General features: G+C 42.3%; 1 protein-coding gene across 3 annotated transcripts; it reads left to right on the top strand.

Annotated features, from left to right (window-relative positions):
• Positions 1–232: 232 nt before the first annotated feature.
• adam11 (ADAM metallopeptidase domain 11) lies at positions 233–27,120 on the top strand. 3 transcript variants are annotated; one of them, XM_084342323.1, is made up of 27 exons: positions 233–562; positions 796–947; positions 4,595–4,671; positions 5,192–5,258; positions 11,753–11,835; positions 12,240–12,297; positions 14,219–14,282; positions 15,069–15,202; positions 16,547–16,621; positions 16,808–16,879; positions 17,893–18,059; positions 18,241–18,325; positions 18,428–18,518; positions 18,848–18,899; positions 19,135–19,234; positions 19,351–19,422; positions 19,589–19,681; positions 19,791–19,871; positions 19,950–20,000; positions 20,085–20,148; positions 20,266–20,371; positions 20,493–20,612; positions 20,749–20,917; positions 21,040–21,154; positions 21,945–22,035; positions 23,452–23,469; positions 24,214–24,327. In XM_084342323.1, the coding sequence occupies exons 1-27, from the start codon at positions 505–507 to the stop codon at positions 24,227–24,229; spliced, it is 2,331 nt and encodes a 776-aa protein (XP_084198449.1). In that variant the 5' UTR covers positions 233–504; the 3' UTR covers positions 24,230–24,327. The 3 variants fall into 3 exon arrangements, with proteins under 3 accessions (XP_084198449.1, XP_084198447.1, XP_084198448.1); XM_084342321.1 differs by lacking the exon at positions 21,945–22,035 and having other exon boundaries at positions 24,214–27,120; XM_084342322.1 differs by lacking the exon at positions 24,214–24,327 and having other exon boundaries at positions 23,452–23,899.

Below are 27,120 nucleotides of genomic sequence, written 5' to 3'. Positions count from 1 at the left end.
AAAAAACTGATTAAAGCTCAATATAAAATTATTTCCCATGTATCCTCAAGATGAAATAAATAAAATAAATGATTTATAGTTTATTGGCTGCATCATCAGGTGTTACCCTTTGGTGCCCCAGATTCGGACTCCTACAGGTCACATCAAAGATGGGTGGGCCCGTCCAGCCCCACGTGCTCCTTGTTTCCACGGCCCCTCGCGCAGCCTCACTGCCTCGAGCGAAACCCAACAGGCCGGTGTGTGTGTGTGTGATCGCGCGGCGGAGCTCGGTGACACCGACACGCAGCATGCAGCCGGAGCCGAGCGCAGCAGCAGCGTCGTCGGGGAGCTTTTAACATCGCCAGAAGCGAGAAGGGAAGAGGGGAGGTGAGAGATGCGGGCGCTGCGTTCAGAGGAACCCCGCAGTTTGTGTTCGCGTTCACTGTCAACAACAGTCCCGCTGCACGCCTCTCAGCTCATTTAACGGCGCTGCTCCGAGGAAATCACAAGGACTATGTGAGCATCATGCTCGCTGTGAGATGCCTGCTGTTCGCTGCAGTGTGTGCACGGTGCGCCGTGACAGGTAGGAGTCTCCTTTTTATCTGAACATTTCATTTATTACAGTCAGCCTGCACTCACAGGGGGTTTGTGTTCATTGTTGCATCTCTCTGATGACTGGGACTGTGTATTGTTGCATGATATCAACAAGCAGCTCACCATCACCAGCTGTTTGATCTGCAAAGAAATGAGGCATTTACCATCACAAGCTCACATTCAGAGCTCATGCATCTCCCTACATGTGTCTGTGCTCTGCAGGTCTGAGGGAATGGGTGAGTCTGGAGGGAAGGCTGCCGCCTGCAGAGGAGGTCGTCCAGCCCAAGCGGCTCCTGCAACAGATCCACACCGAGGAGGAGCTGCTCCACAGCCGCCTGGACACCCGGGTCAACAACTCCACAGCCGGAGCACAGGTGAGTTTTGTTTCGCATTCATCCACCCAGAGATGTGTTATCATCCACCTTCATTTAATCCCAGTTTCTGCATAATCTGAGTACCTGTTGGGATCCAACTGTGAGCGAGGTCTTATGCTTTAAGAAGTCTGACTGCAAGGTTGATTAAACTCTCTGATATCTCTATCATTTTTCACATTTTATGATGCATGATTTGAGGAAACTGTTACTCATATATATATTCTTCTTTTTATATACCTCTATTTATACTGGAAAGAATTATTTCCATTTTAAATGTACTTCATTTTTAAAGTTTTAAATGCCTTTACTATGGTTTTAATCCTGCAAGACGATATAGTATAGCCACATATCACCGTATTACACTGTATATTGTCTGTACAGCACACTCCCCACTCCATCTCTCCAACCCCGACCACATACAGTCAAAATAAAACAAAACATATCCAGGAGATTTCAATGTAATAAAATAAATTATATAATAAGATTCATAATTTTACATTTAAAAAGGGAAACACGCCTTGTTATATCTCAGATAGCTGAACATTCATCTGCTCCCCATCATGACCTGATTCACCTCCTGCTCGTCCCCTCTTTTGAGGTCATGTGTCCGTCACTCCTACCCTGTGACACCCCCAACACATGATGCCCAGCTTTGCCAGGCCTCCTCCTTTCCAGTCCATTAGATAATATTTCACACCTCTACCTGTCCTCTCTCGTTACCTTCACTATGAATAGTGTCTGTCAGTCAGCTGGCGGGCCGGTGAGTGGATATGACACAGGTCTGACCTTGAGCTGCCCCCTGTGGTCAGTGTCTCATGATCTCTTTCTGTCAGAGCCCTCTGGAAGATGTGTAGTATTTTAAGTATTTTGTCGCGCTCAGTTGTGAGGTTGAGTATGCGGAGTCCTTTCATAATATATCTAGTCGCTATAAACTCAAGAAAATGAATCCTAACACGCAACGATGATCTTTTGTGAGTTGTTTAATGTTCATGATTCTTTTTAAAAAAGAATCATGAACATTAAACAACTCGCTAGCTGCATGGCTAACTGAGCTAACTAGCTAACGGCAGCAAGCCCTTGAGAACAGTGCCAAGCTTTGAAGCCAACTTTCGTAGTGGGCAAAGCTTACATTGTGAAAGAAGCATCTATAAAACGGTGGATAAAGTTTGTTTGTTTTTAGCTTCCCAACCCGCACAGAATGACTCGTTTCACATCATAATTTAAACCATGTTGGTCTGATAACATTTGGAAAGTCTTGAAGAGCTGCGTGATTACATCATTTTGTTTGCATTCAAGTTAGCCAGCTCGGTCGGTGGAAGTCTCTAGCGTGCACGCTACATGGGCCCCACAACGCAGAAGAACCAGGTGATTTTATACCTGCCAAGTTGAGCTTTTTTGGCTTCATGCGTTCAAGCTGTTTTCAGTGAGAAGGCATTAAAACAAACCTGTACTATACACTAAATGTGCGGCACCAAACGACAGACAGACGAAGTTGGCGACTAGCTTGTGAACATTGTTGAGCATGTAGCTGGAGATTTCTCTGAGGAGTCGGTAGTGACCAAAAACAGAGCTAAAAGTAGGTATTTAAATAGGTAGCTTATTGCTAACAAGAGGCTTGCGCTTGTGATGCAAACATTAATTGCCTCCTCCTCGGCTGAACTGTAATGTCAGCTAGCTTAATTAGCTTATTTAGCTACAGTTTCCTTCTGCTCAGTGACACGATGTAGTCCAGAAAAAAGTAAGAAGTTCCTACATGAAACTTCTCCCAACATGATCTGTGGATTATTTTTAGAAACAGGGTCATGATTTCTGGGAAGAAACATTGCGGTTTAGTTTTTTTAAATGCATTTTTTGGCACTTTGAGGACCACAAGCCGAGTGCCATCTGTTTCTTGTGTTTTTGAGAGAAGGCAGATATTTCTAAAACTCAGCAACTCACACCAAAACAATCTAGATAGATAAATAGCACTACAGGCAAGAGGAAAATAAAGTATGTATTTTTGATTTTGGGGTGGACTGTCCCTTTTAAAAGGCCATAAACAAGGTCAGAAATATCCGTCGTTGCAGGTTTAAACAGCTGAAATGAAGATGATTAGTCTGCACTGTGAGGTGCTTTTGCTGATTTAACAAGAAGTGTTAAAGGGCTTCAACTTTAGGTTTAGTAGCCTATTTAGTCCATAAATTGTCAAACCGAAGCAATTAGCTCATGCATAGTTGCAGCCAATAGAGTTACTAATCATTTTTAAAAATTTCATCCTGTTTGTGTCTTCATCATCTTCAGCTGAGGTTCTCTTTGGTGTTTCAAAAGGGAATATTTGCAATTTAAGGTTGAATTAAAAGACACAATAGAATGATAAATCTTCACAGTCAGAGCTCAGATGCAGCTCTCTTATCTCGGCTCACAGGCACCACTGTGGGCTTTTTTATTGTACAGTATATAGACCCGGTGGAGGCTTAGACCGATACTAAGTGGTTTGCAGAGAGTGCACGGTAATACTAATGAGACCTGCCTTTCAGCTGGCCAGTAAGTACTGATGGGAGCAACCGCAGAGCTTCTCCGTCTTATAATGTGGATGGGGTTCACCTTGAAGCAAGGTTAGACAGAGCAGATGAGCCCCAACACTCAGTTTCATCCCGAAGGCCTCAGGGATGGATGAGGCTGTCGCGCCTTCAGGGAGAGGCTACTGGAGCGGGGACGTCCCTTTATTATCTCAGTCATTGTTGCTAAAAGATTTCATATTGAACATCCATCTTCCCTCCTGCACTCTCTCTCTCTCTCTCTCTTTCTCCCGCTCTTTTCATACTCTGTCACATTTTTCCACAAGATGTTATTCACAATTTCCTGAAAGACTGTCAATTTCCTTGACAAATCAGTGAGTCATTTGTCTGAGTCAGTGTCTGGGATGAACACCGTGCATGAATAAGAATTAGAAATGCTTTATTAGTCTGAACATAAGTTTTAGAAATCTTTATCCACCAGTGTAGTGATTGCGAGACATGGAGAAGGAACCGTGTCACAATGAATGCATGACCTTGACACAGAGGGATGTAAGACAGTTTCCATATGGTAATTTGACTACTGCTACTCCCGTCTACTCTTCTGCACTACATTTTAGAAGCAAAAACATGGATTTTTATCCACTACATATATTTGATATCTTTAGTTACTAGTTACTTGGCAAATGACATGCTGCATCAGAGCCAAAGCACACAAAGTAGCATATTTTATAATCATTTTTTATTTTGTTGGCAGTCGGATGAAAACAACACTGATTCCAATAATGAGAAAAATGCTGAATATTGGATCCGAAAATCAGCTAGTCAGATAATCGGTTGACCCATTGTATACAGTATATACATACATGAAAATATAGATAAATTACTTGTACTTGTACATTTATTGCCAGCACACTTATCGTATACTAACTATAAAAGTGGTATATCAGAAGATTGGTACATAGCACATATACTGTATATATTATGTGGCATGAAGATAGATAGATAGATAGATAGATAGATAGATAGATAGATATCAACATACAGATATAATCCGTCAGATTTTGCTCTGAGTTTTGGTCGCTACATAAATCAGTAAATTATTAAAATCTACATCTCTTCGCCGCCTTTCCCCAACTTCTCCTCCCTCAGCCCATCCATCTGGCCCAGAGCAGCTTCTTGGTGGAGGCCTTCGGCACATCCTTCATCCTTGACCTGGAGCTCAACCAGTAAGTCAACACATGCCTCCACATCCACCACAGAGGAACACAACAGTGTTTGACACCTTGCTTGCAGCAATCACTTGCATGGCCGTACTTACATCAATACGCTTACCGCTGGTGTTTCATCATCCGTCTCTCCTGCCCACCTACGGTATTGTCCTCTACATCCTGTTTGTTGGCATTGTATAGACTGACTGCAGGCTAAACGACAGTATGAATGTATACCTCCCCTCCCCCTCTTCTCACTCGCCACACACTGCTCTAATGCACTTGCATTTATGTCATACCTTTCACTGGCTTTTTAAGCACTTAGAATAAATGATTCTTCACACATTTGGGTTTTACTCATAATTCACCCATTTGCTGACTAGATTTGCGCAAGTCATTATAATGAATACGTGTGCATAATGGGCTCTAATAGTCACTTTGTGCTACAATCTTGCTTTATGGATGTGTTGAATTCAGGTTGACGCTAATGTTAGAATAATTATGGTTGTTCTTACATTTTTCTTCCTCTTCTTTCCAGCAACCTCCTGTCGACGGACTATGTGGAGCGTCACTATGACAAGGACGGGCAGCTGTCACAGAACATGGTAAGATTATATAATGGAAAGACATTTTGCTAAATATGCTTATTCTCTCTGTTTTCCAGTCTTTATCTAAGTCAAGCTACCCAGTTGCTGGCTAGCTGTTTCCCCCTGCTTCCAGTCTTTATGCTATGTTAACCTAAGCACTTGCTGTCATTAGCTTCATATTTACCACAAAGACAGTAGAGTGGTATTGACTTTCTAATCTGACCTTTGACAAGAAAATGATAAAGCATATTTCCCAAAATGTCAGACCATTCGTTCATTGGACAGTGAAAGGTGTAGAGGCAGACGGGAAACTGGGGAGGCTTGAAACGTTTGTTGCATGTCATACTGCTCATCTGACATGCAGCAAACGTTTCCTGTTGAAACCACACCAGCGGCGGTTGCAACCATTAGTCCACAGTGTATGCGCTGTAACCATTCGAATTCCAAGGTGCTCCAGGCATCCTCATTTCTATCAGAATTTAATAGAAGTCAGCGAGCTAGTTTTCCATCACTGCCAATTTGATAGGGATTGATTTTGTGCGTATGGCTACAACCTTGTAGCTTTTATGTCCAGTGTGTAATTTAACATGTTTCCGATGGTGTATTTTCCCCCTGAGTGAAATTGAACAGACTCAATGACAGTAGCAGCAGCGCTTGTATATCTACAGGCAAAAACTCATAGAAATGGCAAATGTTTATGAATGTTTTGAGGCAAGCCTAAGTGCCGATTAAGTTCTTTTGTTTCAGTGTTCGCCACACATCATACCGAGTCTTTCAAAATGTGTCCAAAAACGTCTTTCTAGCTGCATTTGCAAATGGACTGAAGATTGAGTTGTTGTTGTTTTTGTCTGCTCCGTCATGCATTATGAATTTGAGATAACTGCCCTATAATAATGTCCTAAGTCTAGTTTGTTTACACAGTGTCAGAGACAGGCAGTAAGTGCAGACAGCTTGACTCTCAACCACATCGAGGAGACAGTCTGTGTCCTCTGCTTTATTTCAGCCTCTGTACTTCCCTTTCCGTCCCCATCTCCCGGTGTGTCTTTCACTCTCTTTTTCTCTGCCAAAGACCACCTGACCAATCAGTAGATGGTTGCCATGGGTACCAGCAGTCAGCAGCAGCAGCAGCAGCAGCAGCAGCAGCAGCAACTAGGGTCTATTTTGTCGTGTCGTGAGGGGAATTCAAATCATGTCCATTTCCAGAACCGACTAAACCAAATCTTACAACCATCCTTTGCCCCGACCTTTGGATCCAGATGTGCAATATGAGCACAGTCATTGAGTTATGGGCTTTATCTGCACAGGTTAAAATCAAACAAATGATAAAAAAGTGGAATTTTGTGTACAGGGAGGCTATAAAGTCCCAAATGGATTTGTTGATTATCTCTCCAGCAATGTCATTTAAGAAAATGACAATATCAAAGATATATGTAGATTATTTAAGGAAAAACATTAAAAACCTGAATGTACATGTTTTGTAAGACTTAAAGTAAGATGTAACTTTGAGAAAAGAGCTACATGAATCAGTAAGTTGCTCGTAAGGTGTTTGGGAAGCTCAGACCTGAGGCAATTTATTACTCTCGACTCAGATCATTGATCATTTTTTCAGAGCCCGATTAATCACTTTACAAAATGGGGCACAGTAATATAGAAACACTTTCTCTATCAAGTGGGACCAATATATCAAATCAGATTTATTTCTAATTTTCAAATATCGACAACTTCCGTCCACTTCCCGTCAGGCTCTACATGTTTCTAATATGTCTTTTTCCCTACTTAAAATAGTGAAGTTGGTAGTAGTTCTTTACATGTTGTATTCATTGGGCAAATCATTTATTTAATTTAGAAATAATAGTTGCCTAAGAACGGATCCTTGGGGCACACCAAGAAATCACGTCATTAGAATGGCAGCCCATTAAGCTAAAAGATAGTCCTGATTGTACTCTATGATATTATGTGTCAAAAGAAGAAGCTAATGTCAAACACTGTAGATATTTTGTCAATCAGATGAAGCAAATAGAGATAGATATATAGAGATAGCTGTCTAAACAAAACAAAAAAGTCCTCCTACAAGTCTTTAAGTAGTTGTTATCTACTTAAAGATTTGTACGGCTGTTTATTAATCGTATCCCTTTGTCGGGACTAAAAGTTGTTTATGATTAGCTTGGATTTTTGACATTTATACCCATTTTTACTATGACTATGAAATGGTTGGCCAATGTCAATTACCAGTATATAGTTTGTTCGTAATTTTACTGCTGTATGAGCTAAACATATGCAAATACCTGCAATTTTCATGTGTCTATGGAGAAAAATGTACCTTAAGATGCACAAATTGCTTATATTTCCCTTTTCTGCACGCAGGATTAAGAACCTGCTTTATAAAGCCCCCTCCCCCGCTACTAACATCTCCATCTTGATTTATTGAGTTTTATCGACATGGCAATAAATTGCCACTGCCTTTGTACGTTACTTTTTTATTGGTCCCCGTGGATCCACGCTATTACATTGAGTGGGTGAGTGGCTTGCTCGGACTGAATCGCCACGACACACGACTAAACGAGGAGTTGAATTATGGATGAGGATGTGCTGGAATTGATGGGAGCTATTTTATATATTTGTCAGTTTCCCGCTGAATACTTGGTTCTTTGATTCCTGACAATTGGCACATTTATATTCACTATATATTCAAATGCTTTTAGGAGCTTGAGCACCAACACACTCTTTTGTATATTGGTTGAAACATGTAAGATGACCATGGGGGAAACAGTAGAGGACACAGAGCTGCAGCAAACATATTAATGAATTGATAGACGATGTTTACCACCCTCTATCAGCTTGCAGCGTTGCATATTAAATATTATCAGCGCCTGAATTAGCTTTGGTCGAACACAATCAGAGGGAGGTGAAAGTGTTTTGCTTTCGCTGTTCTCATTAATTTAACCCTCTTTATGTGTTTCCCTAAATAGTTTTATTGTTAAATTATTCAGTGTGGCTTTATTGTATCTAGGAGTAAACATGCTTCAAGTCTGATATTCCCAACCAACGCTTCTCTCTTCTTGTCTCCCTTCACTGTACTTTTCATCCTGTTGTGTCATTACCTTTCCCCCCACTCCTCTCAGCTCAACAATGCTGAGTCAGAGTGCAGACATGCAGCAAACTATTGCTTTCCTAATTCAGTTTGAGTTCTTAATGTCAAGTTTAATCCCTCCTGACTCTGCAGGATGTAACTGTTTATTCGCCTCCATTTGTGGGTGTATGCAGCTTTCATGTTAGTCACGCAGTTCTTTCACTCCTTATGTCCTGTGTCTAGCCTCCTGGTTACCTGTCCCTGTCCTCACAGCACTGATGATATTTCAAGATTAATTATTTGCCCGTGTGAGTGGCTACTTTTTAAAAAAGCGCACTCAGCCCCTCAAAGTCAGTGCGCGTCTGCTGTGTTAGGCAATTTGATTTCCTCCATTTAGCCTTGTAATCCTGCCTTTTATTTATTTATTATCTTGCCCCGGACTAAGTGCTGCGGGCTGTCTCACTATTCTGTATGAATGATTAAAGTCCTTTTCTTCCTTAACAGATGAACTAACACTGAATCTAAATAAGCTCTATGAAAAATACTGGGACTAAATTTAATTGGATCTGGAACTGTTAAGAAAATGTCAGACTTCAGGAACAACCATATGTTGACATACACTGAAAAACATAACAAAATATATCAACAAACACATTTTAAGATCTGGAAGGGGTTCACATATATCCAACAGTACACAAAGAATATAATACAAAATATAATGAATGTACATTTTGATAATACATTGGTAATATGGATGTAAAGATCTATCAATTAAAACATATTTGCATATACTAGGTTATATATTTCCTCTATTTTCTTTGAGAGAGAGAGACTACTGTAATTTGATATATATAGATATATATTTCAGTACGTATGAATGTGGCATTTATTTCAAACATCAGCCTGTTAACTCTTCATGTATGTAATATGTAATAACAAGGTGAAACTTCTGTCACAACACTGTTTAATTGACACAATAATGAACAATTATAACTGTGGTGTTCTTTGATTTTTATATTAAATATACGTGTATAAAAAAAAAAACGTGAGGATTTCATAACTTTGAACTGCTCCTTTAAATAATAAAGTGATGATATAAAAAGTAAAACTTGACTTTACAGTATAAACTTTTTGGAGAATCTACAGGCCTACATTAACCCACAAGCCAGTGTCACTCAAAGTTATCTATAAAAACCTGCGAACATTGCGAACCTGCGAACTCATTGTGAGCATGTTATAACACGCTGATGTCGGTAATAACATTCAGCTCACCGCTGTGTCCAGGAATAGCTTCACAGAGCTGCTAGCACGCCTGTAGAATCCTAATCTTGTTTGTTAAAGTTTTGACATACGTTATTTGTTTATTTGCATTTAGTGTTTTTGTATCAATCAATCAGAGGAATTAACAACAACAGTTACAGTAAGAGTTGGTTGTGGTGATGTTAATGCAGAAACATGAAGATGCTGGAAGTCAGTCACAGTCGGGGGGGTCTATTTAACGATGTTGTAGTAAATGGTGTGCGACATTCATGTTTTTAGGGAGTTAAGGTGTTAGAGGCGTTAGAGGATATACTATGCCTGTTTGTCATTTTCCCATCTGCAGTGTTGTTCATACACTTGAATGATAAGCCAGAGAACTGTCAAGTAACGTTAGGCTTCGTGATCAAATACAGGGTTTTTTTTCTATCATGTGGACAATCCATTGCCTTTTGGGGGACGCTGCAGCCTGCAAAGCCTCCAAACGTGGACCTGTGTCCACGTTTGGAGGCTTACATCTGATTTGATTTCATCCTCCAAAACGAAGCAGACAGTCTTCAGTGGAAGACTCACCCCTTAGTGTCCTTCCATGGATCTGCTGGTAAAGCAATTACAGCCTTTTAAGGTTTGCCGTTTTTAACAGCTTCCTTAGCGTAATGAGATCAGTCTAAAACCAAAACAGACTAAACGCATTAAGGTCCTGTCCTCCAAATTTCATCAAAAGCGAAGCAGCGCTGTGTGTCCTCTGAGATTTGAGACATCAGGTTTGTTGGACGGACAGCTTCATCTGGAGCCGGACTCTCACCTGGTGTCTCAGGGGTGTGTGTGATTGACGTGAGGCAAGATGAGGATGTCCTTGTTGACAGATAACAGACAGACAACCGGGTCGGCCATTGATTTTTCACAAACAGGAACCTGACTGACTACGTGTGATTTAGAGAGGATATTTTGTGTACAGTTGTTCCCTTTAGATCCACTGATCAAGCCAATTAATGCACAGAAGCAGCTCACTTCGGTCTTACTCGTAACGGGAGATCATTTGCAAGTTCGTACTTGACTTGAAAGGATGCTGGAGAGATTTTCCAGGTTTGAGCTGTAGCTCAGAGTAAAGGTTGACCAAGCATAAAGAACAGCAGGTCCACGTCCACTCTTTTCTTTGTGGTCCATCAGCCGTGCCAGACAATGGCAGGCTCAGGTGGCAGACATGACTTATTTGGGTTCATTACAAACACCTGACACTGACCCTGTCTTTCACACACACACACACACACACACACACACACACACACACACACACACACACACACACACACACACACACACGCGCATACACACACTCTGAAGTTCAACCTCAGAACACATGACTGTAAACTCCATCCACTTAAGCCCACTTGATTATAAAAAAAAAAAAAAAATCCTCCCGAGTGTAATTCTGTCTGCCACGCACAGTTTATTTTCTTCTCAGCTGCTGGAGGCAGGTCTCCTCTCCGATTATCGTAATCTGATCATTCCTGTACTGTGAGAGGCAGTGTAGAAACACTATATTCAAGACATGATCATGCAGTCGGAGCCTTCCAGGGGATTATGAATAATCAGGTGCAGGTATTTGGAAGCGGGTCGTACAGCTAACACCTTACATCTAAAACTGATACAGAGAAACCTACATACAGGTTGCACCATCAGTAGCATACTGACATTCAGTTCTCTCACAAACAGACGGACTACCCTTTGCTTTAGAAAGGAAAAGGCTTCACTCACAGGTTATTGTTCATTCATAACCACTACAGTTTGACATTTATGAATTCTTCTGCCCTCACTGTGTATGTAGGTGCAAACATAAGCTGCTTGCTAAACACGTCCGAGCATTTTAACCGCTCTCTCCATCACTTAACACGGCGTATGCACGCAGCTTTTCCTCGGTGAAACTAAACTCAGCTGCAGCCTCTGTAGGTGTAGGCTTTCCCGGACCCTGAGTGGTACAGTAGTCACCGATATCCTTCAGTCGACCCACCAGGTCAAGCTGAAGGCCTCAGCCTGGCAGTAAATGCCTGCCATGTGTGGATTTAGGGGCCAGGAGATCAACCAAAGCGAGTGGTTCGCAGTCAGCGTTGGTTTCATTTTTTTGACATTAACATGTGACTGGATGATGGAGCGTTCAGTGTCTCATTGTGTGATTTGTTTCCAGGGAGGAGAGCACTGCTACTACCACGGGCGCGTCCGGGGCCTGCCGGGCTCCTGGGCGGCTCTTGCCACCTGCCACGGCTTACGGTGAGTTGAACACGTTGAGTAAACGTTGTCACCTCATCTGAAATCTAGACTCAGTCAAAGTTTTGTGTTTTTATGTGATTCAAATGTTCAAAGATGAAAAAAGAGCTCAGTGACCTTTTTCTAAAGAGTCATCAAGTGGGAAATCAGTTTTTCCCTTTTTAGTTTAGTGGAAAATCCATAATCCAAATAATAGTCTGACATTTTCAGAAGTCCACTTATTTGCACACTCATCCGTACTGTAAATACGTAGCTGGAGCCTGGTGCTGGTGCAGTATTTCCCCTAAACGCTTCCTCTCTATGTATCCTGGCTGCCATCCAGTCATCCACCTCCAACAGCACAGACTGGCACAAACACCCCCAGATGTACTGTACTGTAACATACCGCTGTGCTCTGTTTGTTTCAGGGGGATGTTTTCCGACGGGAACTTCTCGTATGGCATCGAACCCGTGGGCAGCGGCAAGGTGAGTCAGCAATTTAAGAGGTGAAACCCAGCAGAGTGAATCAACCAGTTGGATTATTAGTCAACACACACACGTCTTCTTCATATTTCTAAGCGTCAGATCAGGACAGCAACGAGGTGATGTGAAGAAGGTGTCGCGATACTTCGAACTCCTCTAAACGTGGTTGAAAACTTTACAGTGAAGCCGCCTACGGTCTCACTTTCTCTCTCCGTCTCCATATCTCACCGTGACTTACCGTCAGTCCAGACTGTTATTCTATCTCTTAGAGTTGCTGTATGGAAAGTATTGAGTTGATACACAATCCACCACAGCTGAAACACATCTCCTGTCTCATATCTGAGGGAGACGTCATCATCATCTCACAGAGTCGGGCGACATTTAAAATCATCGACAAAAACAGAAAGTTTAAGAGGCTTTAAAGATGTCAAAAACACTTTGATTTTTAGAGGAGATACGCAGAAGTATTAAAGAGAAATGGATGTAAAAACAGAGTGACTGGAGGGAGTTGGAGGAAAGTGTTTCGAGTGAAAGAGGCTGAGCTTTTGTTCCATTAAGGCCCACAGTAATCGAAGCGCAGCTCAATTACATAGACTGCAGAGATGGATCAATGGCCTCCCAGCTCATCTTCAAACTCCCTCGCTCGCTTTCGCTCTCCTCGGCTCGCTCTATCTCAGATGGGTCATTTTCATAAAGTATTTATCCCCAGCTCAAGTGCACCACAGTGTCCAGTAGTGTTATTGCCATTATGACAGCCCAGTGATTGATTAATTATGCATCAGAGCACTTTCCTTCCCGCTGATCCGTCTCTACCTCAGCGGACACGGCGGTGTTTTGGTTTTTTTTCTCATACAGAAAAGCAGCGGACTGAAGTTTAGGATTTGAAGAAGTCATTTCGAGGCTTGAATGATTTTAAGAGCGTGTTTTTCTTCTGCTTGGGAGGATGTCATCTCTCCGGCAGAGCTGCATGTGTCAGCAAATCTAAGGTTATAATAAGCACTTTCACTCCTGTTTATCAAAGTACTCTACATAAATACAGTTCACACATTTGTCCCGTCCTACAACCTAGTCTAGTGGTTCCTCTTTAGTGGCTGAGATAATTTAGACTCTGGTTTCCTTTTGGTTTGAGGTGAAGTTGAACTTAAATTTAACATTTTCCCATCTGTGATTGCTGTTCAGGCAGACACAGAGCTTGAATCCAAAAGTGGCTCTTTTGAAACACGAACCGAGATGATTTTAATTTGTTTCTGTCTAGTTTGAACAAAGTGTGTCGTACGATGATCAAATTGCTGTTTCTGTAAATGGATTCTGGTGGAGTTGGCGAGAGCAACAAAGCAGCCGTTTCTGGTCAAACAAAAAGGATTTTACTCCTTGATTGCCGGCTCTGGTTCTGGTGCCCATTCGAAGGCCACTCAGCACCGGCATTTCAAACAGCCTAACACTCTCCCTGTTCTTTGAGCTGCCAATCTGGACCGCTACCTGCATGGCTAAATAAGCCAACGGCAGCTTCAGTTAGCAGCAGCATATGAATTAGATAGGTGGCCAATTCTTACCTATTGCACTTTTAACTCTGTCGGGAAACTTTCCATAATGCTGTCAGAAACTTTGAAGAACAACCTGTCAGTGGCAAAAACAAAAACAAAAACAAGCACTTTTAGTCAACAAGAATTTGATGGTCAAAATTTCCCGCAGGGATTACAATTTACAGACCAAACTATGTACAAATAGAGTTCAGGTTTTAAAATACTGAAATTCTCCTTTCGTAGTTAAAATCTTAAAAAATCTGAAAGATGCTAATTATATGTGCATAATTAAAGCTGCCTGGAGAAAAGACAAGAAAAAAGTTTTTGACTCTAAACTCAGCAGAAAACCACTAATTCCTTTCTCCTCTCTCTGTCATTCTGTTTGTTGTGACGCCTTCCAGGAGCAGAATGACCACATTGTGTATCGCATGCCGGACGTCGACCTCTTTCCACCTCCCTGTCCAGGTAGGTCCACCAGGACTCCACAGAGAGGCTCTTCGCTCTGAACTTTGCTCCACCACTGAAGCATTTCAGTCCCTCCTGCTGCAATGATAAATCCCTTTGTCTCTTTGTCTGCCCTCTAATGTCTAAATCCTAAACTTTAGTGACACAATACCTGCTGCTATAATCCAAATGATACACTTTTATGACATCTCAGACTTGAGTTGGATTGAACTTTGTGATGTGATACATTACTTTGGAAGTTTTGCTGTTAAAAGACCAGATTGTGTTCAAAAGAGCTGGTTGCTTATAAACCTAAAGGCTGCTTGCTGTTACTTGTTCTGAAGCTGCACGTTCAGCCTCGTCCTTGACATTGAATGGTCTAAATGAAATGTTCTGTACTGCCAGTCTGTTTTTTGGCTGCTTTTCACGCACACCACAGCATCCAATATCCTCCTCAGGTTGTCCAGCTGCCCTCCTCGCCCTTGCTTAACGTCTCATTTGGCTGCCTCTTCTCCGCCTCTCCTCTTTGTCCCTCACACTCGTCCGACCTCTTGGATTCATCTCCCGCACTCCTTCCTGTCACCCAACCCCTGCCGTTCCTCCCTCACCCCTCTCTCCCTTCCCATTTGGCCAGTTATACTCTCCCCTTTCCTCCTCTCTCCTCTGCTGGCTGTGTGGTATTGATTTCTCCTGCAGACTAAAATACATGGTTACATCCATCCACGGACTGATGACTAGCCACTTTTCTCTCTCACTCTCACTTACTCTGTGTGTTTGTGTGTGTTTGTGTATGTGTGCGTTTCTCAGGGTGCTCCGTGAACAGCACAGAGCCTGAGGGGCAGGCAAACGGTGAAGGAGGCGGCGAGCTGAAGGATGGAGACGACCGGTCTGAAGAGGAGAAGCCCGTCTTCACAGGAGGCCTGAGACGCTCAAAAAGACAAGTCAGTTTTCAGTCGCTCACACCTTCATGGAACATGTGGCAAGCAAGTGTCACCATGTGGGAAACATCAGAGTTGAGATATGCAAACACGATTAATATTTCACAGTCTGCCAAGTGATGCCAAATTTCCACACTCATGCTGATAGCTTGTCTCAGCTTTTATGCTAATGAAAACAGAATCCGAACATGAGTAAGACGAGTGTCGTGCGTCTGGAGGAGATTTATAAAATCTGAGAAAAGGACTCAAGTTAGACCTTTGGAGTACTTTTTGCTGAGCTTGGGCTACAAATTTCCCAAAAAAAATAAAACAAAGATGGTTGCAGATGCTAAAGATGCTAGTCCTCTGCTGCATCCCTGGAACTTGCCTCTACACATTAATGTGTGTTTACAGGTCTTGGGGAGTGCTACTGCATATGTGAAATAGCAGTATAAAGCCTTCTGTGGCTCCAGAGGAAGCTGCATGTAATCTGATAAATTGCCTCCAGTGATGTCACTGGTAGTGTAGGCAGCTAAATCGATCCAGCAGAAATAGAGATATCACCTTTTTTCTTCCACATATTCTTCTTCCTTTTCCAAACCTGGCACCACACACCACATGACTGGCTGAAATACATACAGGCATGTTCCCCTCAGGAAAATACTTTTGTGATTGCTGACTTATTACCTAGCACCATTATTAGGGAAGAGGGTTTACTCAGGGCAGATTTAATAAAACCGAACTTTGTAGTAAAATGAATTTAATCCCTTTGTTGCTTATTGTTGAATCCACGTAGGCTGGTAGTTTTTGTTCAACTCTGGGATCTTTGTTTTTGGTGAACACTATTTTAAACTTGCTTTACCATAATTCTCCAAAAGTCACCAGGTTAAAGTTTCGTTGTTGTATAATGACTGTAGGCTCTTGCTGATTTAGAGACAGGAAATGAAAAGTGATTTTCCTCACAAAGCTTATTGCAAGTCAGGTCAGGCTGCGTGTGTTCCTTGCCCTGTCTGACTTTTCTTTAGCAAAGGCATCCTGTTCCCAGATTTCATTCATTAACCTGGGATTTATTATTACTTTATGAAGTTATTTTCTTCCTGATCATGCCCTTGAGCTCATCGGATAAGGAGGCTGCGGTTTGTATTTTTAGATGCAGAGCAAATATTCAGTTTAATGAATGAATGACTGTTGCTCTCCAAGTTGTTCTTTGTCCTCTCAAGGACAAAGACTAGAGTTTCACCAGCATCAGCATGTGTGTGTGTGTGTGAGGAATGGTTTCACCTACTGGGTGTGTGTGTGCGTTTGTCCTGTGTGAAGGTGATTATGACGGCAGACTCAAACTGTGTGGATCTTTTTCGCCCCTTCCAGGTGCGGCGAGGCCAGCGCACCGTCCAAACTGAGACCAAGTACATCGAGCTAATGGTGGTCAACGACCACGAGCTGGTAGGTGTGCAGCTGACAGCTCCGAGGTGTTTACCTCTTCCTTATCTCTGTAGCTGCTGCACAAAGGCAATAATAAGAAGTTGGAATAGGGATTTAATCAGGTGTGCCCTGTTGATAAGACTTTATAATCCGCACAGGTAATAGATGAAAGACAGTAACGGTGTGTTTCTCCTTTTTTCTTGTTAGTTCGTGCAGCTCCGGCGGTCGGCCACTCAGACGAAGAACTTTGCCAAAGCGGTGGTGAACATGGCCGATGCGGTGAGTTCAGCACTGATCTTGTATTTCAAATGTTTTCACGCGTCCTTTACAGTAATTTGCAGATTACTGCAACGGAGAACATCAAAGCTTTCCCCCTCCTGAGTCATCAGAGCTTTGGGGACAGATGACAAAAATACACATCTTCTGATCCGCCGATTCAGCGGTTTCAAAATGAACGCCGCACAACAATATACATGGAGGTTGGAGAGAGGCTTGCCCAGGATAGCTTTATAATTACAATGCAGAAAGATTCGGTCTGTGCTCGTGTCCTCTGCTGCAGCAGCAGTGTGGGGAAACCCTTCACTGACTGGGGACAAACACGGTGATGCTGGTTTCCATGGCAACCACCTGCTTCCTGCCTTCTCCCCCTCCCGATGTCTAAAGTAGACAGATGCAGCTGCATCCATTATCTGCAATACTTCACTGAATTCATACTGTTTTGAATGTTGTAATATCGTTATCCCAACTATCCCGAGTACTTGATTTCACTTGATATTTAGCTGCTCTTCTCTTCTAAAAGGATGCAGTTTTCTTTATTACTTTTATATTATAGCTTTTTTTTCAAATATAGTTAATCCACATCATTCAAGTTAGACAAATGAGAGAAAAGCCCTCTCTTAGAGCGCCCCCTTCCTTCAGAAGAAGACTATTTCAACCGTCCGCATGTCTTACTCTCACTTAAAACCATTTCTCATGTAGAAATGGGGCTCTCAACACTTACTTATATTTCTTAATATTTATTTATTGTATTAGACATTTTAATTAATGCTTTTCTGTTGTTTTCTGGACATTTATCATCATTTCATTTATCTTTTGTGTCTATTAATGCAGCAACAATTGCTATTTTTCTTTTGCTGGTGGACGGCTCTCATAGAGATGCAATATAGTACGTAAAAAGACAACAGTGACAAACAAAACAAGAGCAAAGCAATAATTTGTCTTAATGTTTTTTGGTCTCATGTGCTCACTTGTTTTATAATTCTTGTTCATGGTTTCGCTTTTCATGTGTCCAGATCTACAAGGAGCAGCTCAACACTCGCATCGTCCTGGTGGCCATGGAAACCTGGTCGACTGAAAACATGGTCTCCGTAGGCGACGATGCCCTGCTCACCCTGCGCGACTTCATGAAGTACAGGAAGGAGAGCATCAAGGAGCGCTGCGACGCTGTTCACCTTTTCTCGTGGGTTCAATCTCCTGATTCTAGTTGGTGTTGTCCTTATCTTCTTCTCCTTCGTCTTCCTCTTCTTCTTCTCCATCTTCTTCTTCTCCTTCTTCCTCCACCTCTTCCACTACTTCTTCTTTTTCCTCTTCCTCCTCCTCCTCCTCCTTGTATAACAGCAGTCTCCCTGTCTTTACTGCAGTGGGAGGACGTTCATGAGCAGCCGCAGCGAGGCGGCCTACATCAGGGGCATCTGCTCCCTCACCAGGGGTGGAGGCATCAATGAGGTGAGGCTTATTTTTGTTACACTGTGTAGATGTAGTCGGTCATTCAGTTCAGCTTACTTTCCTAGTTGTTGTCATGAACTTGATTTCATTGTGTGTGTTCAGTTTGGCAGTGTGGGTCCCATGGCCATCACTTTGTGTCAGAGTCTTGGCCAGAACATCGGCATGCTGAGAAACAAAGAGCGACCGGCTGCCGGTAAGACTAACACTCATACTCGCTCATACTCGAGGTCTCCCTGTGTTTTCTTTAACTATTCCTTCTTGCAATGTTTGGTTATTTCCGCAAAAACATCAATCAAGTTGTGTCCCATAAAATTCTACATTTTATTGTCCTGTTATATCTAAAATCTGTCAGCGCTCAGATTTTCCGCTGCGAATGAGCTCACTGTATTACTGTATTTATCACTGAGTGAACCACTGCACCAACAGCTCCCTCAAGTGGTGAGATCACAGCGGTCCTTTAAAATATTTACTTATCTCCATCGTGACCTGTCCTGACCGCAGAAATGTTTTGTGTGTGTCCAGGAGACTGCAGGTGTCCAGACCTATGGCTGGGCTGCATCATGGAGGATACAGGGTATGAATTACTTTACAACAAGTTAATGAGTGAAGAGAGTTCAGAGAGATCCGGGGTGGGGGTGTGTATAGTGTTATCTTTGGGAAAAGAGAAGAACATGTATAATTTATTAATATAATGTTTCCTTTTTGAACATTTTCAGTAAAAAGAGGTTATCATATTTTTTCTGACTTCTTTTTTGAAGCAATATTGCAAACTCAGTGATTTCTGTGTGGTTGTTTCTTGTATCAATCAGTTACCACCTGCCCAGGAAGTTCTCCCGCTGCAGTATAGACGAGTACCTGCGCTTCCTCCAGCTGGGAGGAGGCAGCTGTCTCTTCAACAAGCCCAGCAAGGTGAGACGTGGTTGGTCATCGTCAAAGAGACTCTGAAAGCGGGTTTCACCATCACATAGATAGAAACTGAAGGAAAACTGTAACGGTAATCCCGCATTCTGCATTTCTTCCTGTAGTTGTTAGACCCATCTGAGTGTGGGAATGGATATGTGGAGCCGGGAGAGGAATGTGACTGTGGATCGCTAGTGGTGAGTAGATTTGAATCAGCTCATTTCATACCCCTTGTCTTATACACAACAAGTTCACCCAGTCAGCCTGGTTGGTAAAGTTGAGACTGTAGATGAACAACATCAAAGAATGGAAAACAGTATATTAAATGAATGATTATTACAATAAACCCTCTCTGACCTGTAGGAGTGTGCGAAGAGTGGAGCCAACTGCTGTAAGAAGTGCACCCTTACCCACAACGCAATGTGCAGCAACGGGCTCTGCTGCAGGGACTGCAAGGTGAGCTGCTTTAACACACGATGCCACTTAAACTGTTTGTTTGACTCTTTTACTGTCTTCCCCCGCGTCTCTCTGTTCTTCATCTCCTTCTGTGGTTGTTGTTTGCCAGTACGAGCTGAGAGGGGCGACCTGCAGAAACGCCGTTAACGGCTGTGACATTCCCGAGACCTGCACAGGAGACTCCAGTCAGGTAAAGAAAGTCCAACAGTGCATCTGTACATGTGTTGAGATGAGATTCAATGGACAGGTAACGTTCTCTCTCTTGCAGTGTCCTCATAATGTCCACAAACTGGATGGCTACATGTGTGATGCTGGACAGGTAAAGTCACGCTGTTAATTAAAAGTGACAGGAGAAGCGCTCAGAAACATTTAATAAAACATACTTCTCTTTCCGTCTCGTCAGGGTCGTTGTTATGGAGGTCGCTGTAAGACCAGAGATGGCCAGTGCAGGACCCTGTGGGGCTACAGTAGGTTTGGATTGGATACTGAGCTTTATTTCTCCATGTTGCACGTCCCTCTGATCCTTAAAACCAAGATTTAATAGCTGTGACGATTAAAGAAAATGCTGTTTTCTCTGTTCTCAGACTCAGCTGACAGGTTCTGCTATGAAAAGCTGAACTCTGAAGGCAACGAGAAAGGAAACTGCGGCCCGGACACCAGTGGTCAGGGATGGGTGCAGTGCCACAAGCAGTGAGTGAACAGCCTTGCCTCATTTTAACAACGCATGCACACGATTTTAATGTGAAGAACATCTTGGATTGATGGAGGACGTTGCAGAGAAAACCTGAATTCACACCCTTTTCTCCATCAGAGACGTTCTGTGTGGTTTGCTGCTGTGCACCAATCTGACGGAGAAGCCGAGGTTTGGTGAACTTCAGGGGAAGCTCACCAGTCTGACCATCCACCATCAGAACAGATACATGGATTGCAGGTGAGATAATAACAAATACAGAAGAAGAAGAAGAATGTTTTTGTTTGTTTTTTTACAGGATCTGGATGGTGCAAGGGTTTTGTTTTGGGCAAAATTTGAACAAGAACTTGAAATAATGTGACCGTCTGACCTGCAGGGGCGGCCACGCAGTGCTGGATGACGGCTTGGACCTGGGCTACGTGGAGGACGGGACGCCATGCGGGCCGAACATGATGTGTTTGGAGCGTCGCTGCCACCCCGTCAACACCTTCAACCTCAGCGTCTGCCCGGGCTCTTCGCCCTCACGCATCTGCTCCCACCACGGGGTGAGTCTGTCACTGCTGCCCGGTCCCACCACGAGATTTTATTAGTTGTTTGTTTTGTGGACATTTGTGGCAGAACAATGGTTTTATTAATGAGATCAAATGTTCTCCTCTCTCTGCCGCAGACTTGCAGTAACGAGGTGAAGTGTATCTGCGATCCAGACTACACTGGCAAGGACTGTAGCGTGTTCGACCCGATCCCCATCCCCACCCCGCCAGAGGGCCCAGAGAAATACAAAGGTAACCACGCTGAACAGTTTGACTCCACAGTAGAGTTAGAGTGGCTCCCCACCTCTGTAAAATAAACTGCTTTGGCAGAAAAATATAAACAAATCAGTTACTGTATGTATAATTTATGTCTCCCCAAACAAACAAACAAAAAAACGACAAACACACGGAGGCGTTCTTGTGATAACGAGTTAATTTAACTTGTTATCTTGAGATTGTTATCTTGTTATTTCTTGGAACACAAACATTCGCCAGACCACGGGCAAACTGTGGCCCGCGTGCACCACTTTAGGCAGCTTCAGGGGTAATCGTAGTGATAAGAGTAGCAAAAGTAGTAATGAAACAAAAACAAAACAGAAATATGTGAATGAAACGGGTTCAGATGTGTGAATTACAGCACGTTTAATGAACGTGCAGAACAGCAGCTTTTGGGATATAGTGCAACGGGAAAAAAATACAAATATGCAAAACTATGCAGCACATTACCGACCAAAATAAGAAAGCAAAGCACACTCATAATAAAACTGACAATAATGATAATAACAAAGAACATTAAACAACTTTAAAATATCTTATAAATAAAGAATACGGTTATAATTTGTGCATTATGAAGCGTCATGAATCTTAAAATCTAGCACCAAATCAAAACACTAAGCTACTTTTTGAAGCTTTACAGTCGACAGAGATACAAAATATAAAAAGATAACCAAACATATTCTAATATTAGCTACTCGGCACCCTCACATGCTGTTCTTTTACTTTATTTTTGTTCCCTCACTGGCTGACTCCTTCACTCCCACAGGTCCCAGTGGTACCAATATCATAATAGGTTCGGTTGCTGGTGCAATTCTGCTGGCAGCGATAGTCCTGGGGGGAACTGGCTGGGGATTTAAGTAAGAGCTCTGGCATGCCTCCATCTGTGTGTGCCTGCTGTGTTCCTCTGTCAGCTAACACACATGCCTGCGGCTCGCTGCTGAATGCTCCTCTGCTTGCTGTCTGATCCATACTCACAACTGAGAGACTGCGTGGGTTTATTGTTAACGCTGCTGGAAGTGCAGGGGATGGTTTTCCATCTGCGGCGTCTTTAAGAGGAAGGGAGCATGGATGATGGTTTCTGCAAACCCTCATTAGTCCTTCTGGCTAGTAATGTCTTGGCATGAGATGGGAGGCAGGAGAGACACCTCTTAGGAATATTTCTATTTATTTTACTGTGGAGCATTTGGTTGCTTAAAAATAGATCAATTGTTTGACTATTTTTTTCCCAATGTTGGCTAAATTTCACTGGCTCCACATTTTTAAAGTCAGCATTTTCTGGTTTTCTTAGTCTTCTATTATAGTAAACTGTATGTCTTTAAGTTTGGACTGTCAATCAAACCAAACAGGACATTTAAAGGCATCACCGTGGGCATTTTTCACCATTTACTGGCATTTTATGGTCAGTTAACCGATTAACTAACAGTATAAGAAGTAGATTAATCAGTAATGAATATAATTGTTACTTTTAGCCCTTTTCAAGTAATTAATCAACCAAAAATGCTGGTTTTCGGATATATTTGGTCATTGTAAAAGGGTGACGAGTGTTTCTAAATATTTGGGGATTTTTTTAATAGACTGATTAATCATAAAGTCGTCACTTGAGTCAGAGACGGTTGCGACTGAAGATTAAGGGGTCGACCACATATCGTCAGCCAAATCCTAGCTTTCCATGGTACAGTGCACTTGGCGGGTGCTCCTCTCCTGCGCGTCACGTCTTTGACTCGCGTCAAGGAAGAGGAATGCATGGCATGAAAAGATGATCGATATCTTGTCGTTTTGTTGGAGGACTCTTTTAAGGTTGATGTGGCGATGCAGATTTCCCGTAGCGCTCAATCCCAACACAGACTTCTCCGCACGACTGGACTTGACTTCAGGTCGTCTTTCTTAATTTGTTTTCCTCACACTCTACAGTGCTGTCTGCTCTCATGCTGGCTTTGCTGCGACATGCCTGCAGGATGCAAAGAAACAAACATGTCTCAGACTGAAATCTCGTGACTGTAGTTTGTATGATATCATCAGATCTCCTAATGCAGGTTCCTTGGTAGGAGACATTACTTTGTGGATATCGAGAGATAAAGATGGGAGCTTTAAATGCCTGTTAATGCTTTGCTTCTAAGGCCCCGGGTTCATTGCATGTTTCTTTTTTTTCCACGCTGCTTCTTGCTCACATGAAACAACAGTTGATAGTCTCACCTGTCTCTCTACTTCACTTGTTCTCTTTCTTTGTTTTTGTCGGTTCCCGCCATCTTGTTCCCGCCTCACTGCGGATCCAGAAACATCCGAAGAGGAAGGTACGACCCCGCCTTTCAGTCCTGATTCCCGACACCAAAACGTTACCAGAGTCTTAAATCAACGTTAATTCTGTCAATATAATGCCATCTGTTTTATAAGAGTCCTCTTAAAGATATTTCACAGCTTCTATGGCCTTATTTCTCACCTTTCACACATTTTTTATCTAAAATTTCTTAAGTATATGAACCATGTACCTGCATAGAACAAATACCACAGCATTTATAAAGCTTTTGCTACAGTAACTTTTCGATTGGTGGCCTTTTAAAATACACAAAACTTAATTCAACCCAATTATAATTATTATTTGTACTGCATGTCCCCTCAATAACTTGGCTGCCATCTCTAGACATAGCTGCCGTGTCGTCTTTGTAATGTTTGTTTCATAAGACTTTCAATAATAAAAGGTGAACGTCTCTTTTAAGTTTTTGTTTTGGGTTATTGTTGTCTTTCATTTTGTGTTTTCATCTGTAACAATTAGCCGATTTACCGAGTAGTCGATCACGAGAAGGTTCTCAAATGAGAGATTTCCTTCGCCTTACAATGTAGTCGATTTAAAATTGTTGTGTTTTGGACAGAAAATGAATATTTCATGAAAATAATAGTTCACTACCACCCTCCTCTGCATCGGTCCTTTCCAGGTTTTTATCCATCTCGGCTGCCGTGTCGGTTTATATCAGATTACTCAATGTTTTTCTCTTCTTCTTTCTCTTCCTTCTCCACGTCATTCCTCTCCTTTCCCCCAGATCTTCTGGAGTTTGAGTCGCATCTCTGCGCTGTCCTCCCGTCTACCTTACACTGTGTCCAGTCCGCTCTGAGGAGACAAAACAAAGATGTCTTCCACTTCCGAGCCCTCAGACCCTTTCTGTTTCCCTCTCTGATTTCACTGGCGGTCTTCTCCTCCTGCAAAGTCAAATTACTGTGGAAGCCCCTGAGGACGCATTTCCAACGGATCCAAAAGGCCTTCAGGGATCAAACTTCTTTTCTTTTCCCTTCCAGCTGTTCTTCTGCCATACTGACTGTTATTATGCTTTACCCCTTTAAGTGGTTTCATGGAAGGAGGCCATGTTCATCTCCCAGGCTGGAGGTTTTTTTGGGGGGATCCTTCTGTTAACATATTTAACCTCAAGGAAAACACAACCACCTTCTTTTAGTGGTGTAACTGCAATAGAAGTGTAGAAATAGTGAATGTTGATATTTTATCTGTCTAGATGAGGGTTATTTTTCTGTGCTAGGCTGGCCTGTACATTCCACAGTAATAGCCACACTAATGCTGCCTTCCATTATCAAACAGTAGTCCATCGTAAATCAACGCTTCTACATAATATGCATCATTGTATGAATGTATAGTCCGGGGCCGGATAGACGGTTGCACATGTACACACCGAATGTTTTATCCTGCTGTATGATAAGTAATCCATATACGACTTAAATGCATACGCAAAGTGCAAGTATGCTGAACATGGGTGCTGATGTACATAGTGTATCATAAGGTTGACTCGTTTAGACAGCAGTGACTCACTGCCGCTCTGAATTGAAGCACAAGTCTAAAGAGAGACGACTTTTCCTGCCTCTCAGCCTCAAAACTGCTCATTTTAAAGATTTACGTAGCAGGAGAGGATTCAAGTCTTCGCAGTTTCAGGGACATTTGAGCTACTCCTGTTGGGCACATGCCTCTTAGAGATTTTCAAGCTGCAAAATTATGACCAGGATCAGATATTTCCAAGATCAGATGTGACACAGGACCGCCCTCAATTCTAGATGTATTGGCATCAGGGCTGTCACGGTATCAGATTTTCACCATTCCTAGAATTCATGGTAACGCTATTATAGAGTGTCTCGCTTTCGTCCGTCATCTCCTCCAAGCATGATTTTGCACGACAGTAGTAGCCACGCACTGTGGAAGAAGCCAGCTGGTTACTGCGTCTTATTTTTTCCGTTTTATGGCGGGTGGCAGCCAACGTGAAGGTGCAGCGCTAAAGGAAAGAAATTAAATTGTTTAAGGTTTAAGATTATTAAAGGAAAATTCTGGTATTTTTTAAACCTGGGCCCTTTATTTACATGTTTTGCTGTGTAAATGATTCACACCTCTGGAATCAATCCAGTAGATTTCCTCAGCTGGCATCCTTTGGGGCAACTGCGACTGTCAAAGTTACGCGCCCTAAAACTGCCTGTTTTTGCCATCGTCAGGCTGAGGTCGTTTGTTCTAAGTGTCTTGAATGTTATGGAAAGAACTGACAGATCTGTTTGTGAAATAATAAGATCCTTTTTGTGACGAGGAACACACGTCTAGTCTCGCTCTGCAGGAAGACAACAGTGGAAACTTGAGTCAGAGAGTTTACTCAGAGAAACTACCAGCAAGCATTTATTTCCAAAGCCATGGCTGAATATTTAACTGATTTTGACAATCTTGATGAAGCAACTGAAACAACTTGCCTCGCAGAGTTTCAGACGAGACTTCTCCTTCCGTTTCTGGTTACTAAACGGTTCTTATTAGTTTGTAAAAAGATCTATCTCTGTAGGAATTGTGTCCATAATTTTGTCAGACACTTAAATTACCAACCTCAGCCTGTCACTGTCCAAACAAGCAACTCCAAAGGATTACATTGCAGTCACAGCAGTCGTGTTGCGGCTGCCAGCCGAGGTGATCCACTGGACTAATTCCCAGACTTTTGGTAAGTGTGTATCATTTACACATCAAAACATGTTAAAATAGGACCCAGGTAAAAAAATACTTGAAATCCCCTTTAACACAATGTCAGAATAGCGGTTATTGTCGATACCAGTGTATCTTGACACCCCTAATATGCATTAAATATGATTTGGCTTCTGTTCAAGCTGAGGTAATGGTAGAAATGGCAAATTAAAATTAGATGTCACTTATACTTCATCTCTTAATGGCTTCAAATAATTTAATTCTGACCGAGCAGATATATATAATAAGCAATAAATATGTACATTTAAAAAAAACAACTAATTAGCCGAGCGTGTTCAAGGTGAAGCATCGAACATGTTTTCCCTCGAGAGTCCAATTCTGCAGCTTTTCTGTGCATCACTCTCTATATTAATCCTCTCTGGACGTCAGAGAGTCTGAAATCAGGTTTAAAAGATGTCCTTTGGTGGTAGCTATTATTTACAGACTGCTCGAGATGCTTCGTTTCAGCAAAAACGACGAGGAACTGTGCGTTAGCACAAGTGCCAGAAGAGATGATCCACTGCCAGTCGACCTGCAGTAGCCTTAAAGGAATACCGTGACACTTTGAGTGGAAGCTAATCAATGAAAACATTCCTATATGACCAAAATGAGTCTCGTCAGTCAAGACAAGATGCTAACTTTATTCAGGTGACGTTAAACTTTTTCTCAGACTAAATTTAAAATGCCACCGTATCCCTTTAATCCTACTTGAACTCTTTATTCCGTGTACACGCTGTGTAAACTACTCAAGGACAGACTGGGCTGAAAGGTCACACTGTGTTTACCGCCACTGTTTGTGATCACACATCGTAGTCGGACTCATCAAAGGACTTTGGCACCATTCATACACAAGATAAACATTGTTTAGTCTTACAGGAAGGTAACCAGTATTAGCTTTCTATGTAAATACTCATATTACTGTATATTAAGATACATATTAAAACATATCTGAATAACA

Source organism: Pagrus pagrus, assembly GCF_965226575.1.
Source record: "Pagrus pagrus genome assembly, chromosome: 21".
NCBI classification, from domain to species: Eukaryota; Metazoa; Chordata; class Actinopteri; order Spariformes; family Sparidae; genus Pagrus; species Pagrus pagrus.
The sequence above is the reverse complement of the archived record's forward strand: the minus strand, read 5'-3'. Positions and strand labels throughout refer to the sequence as shown.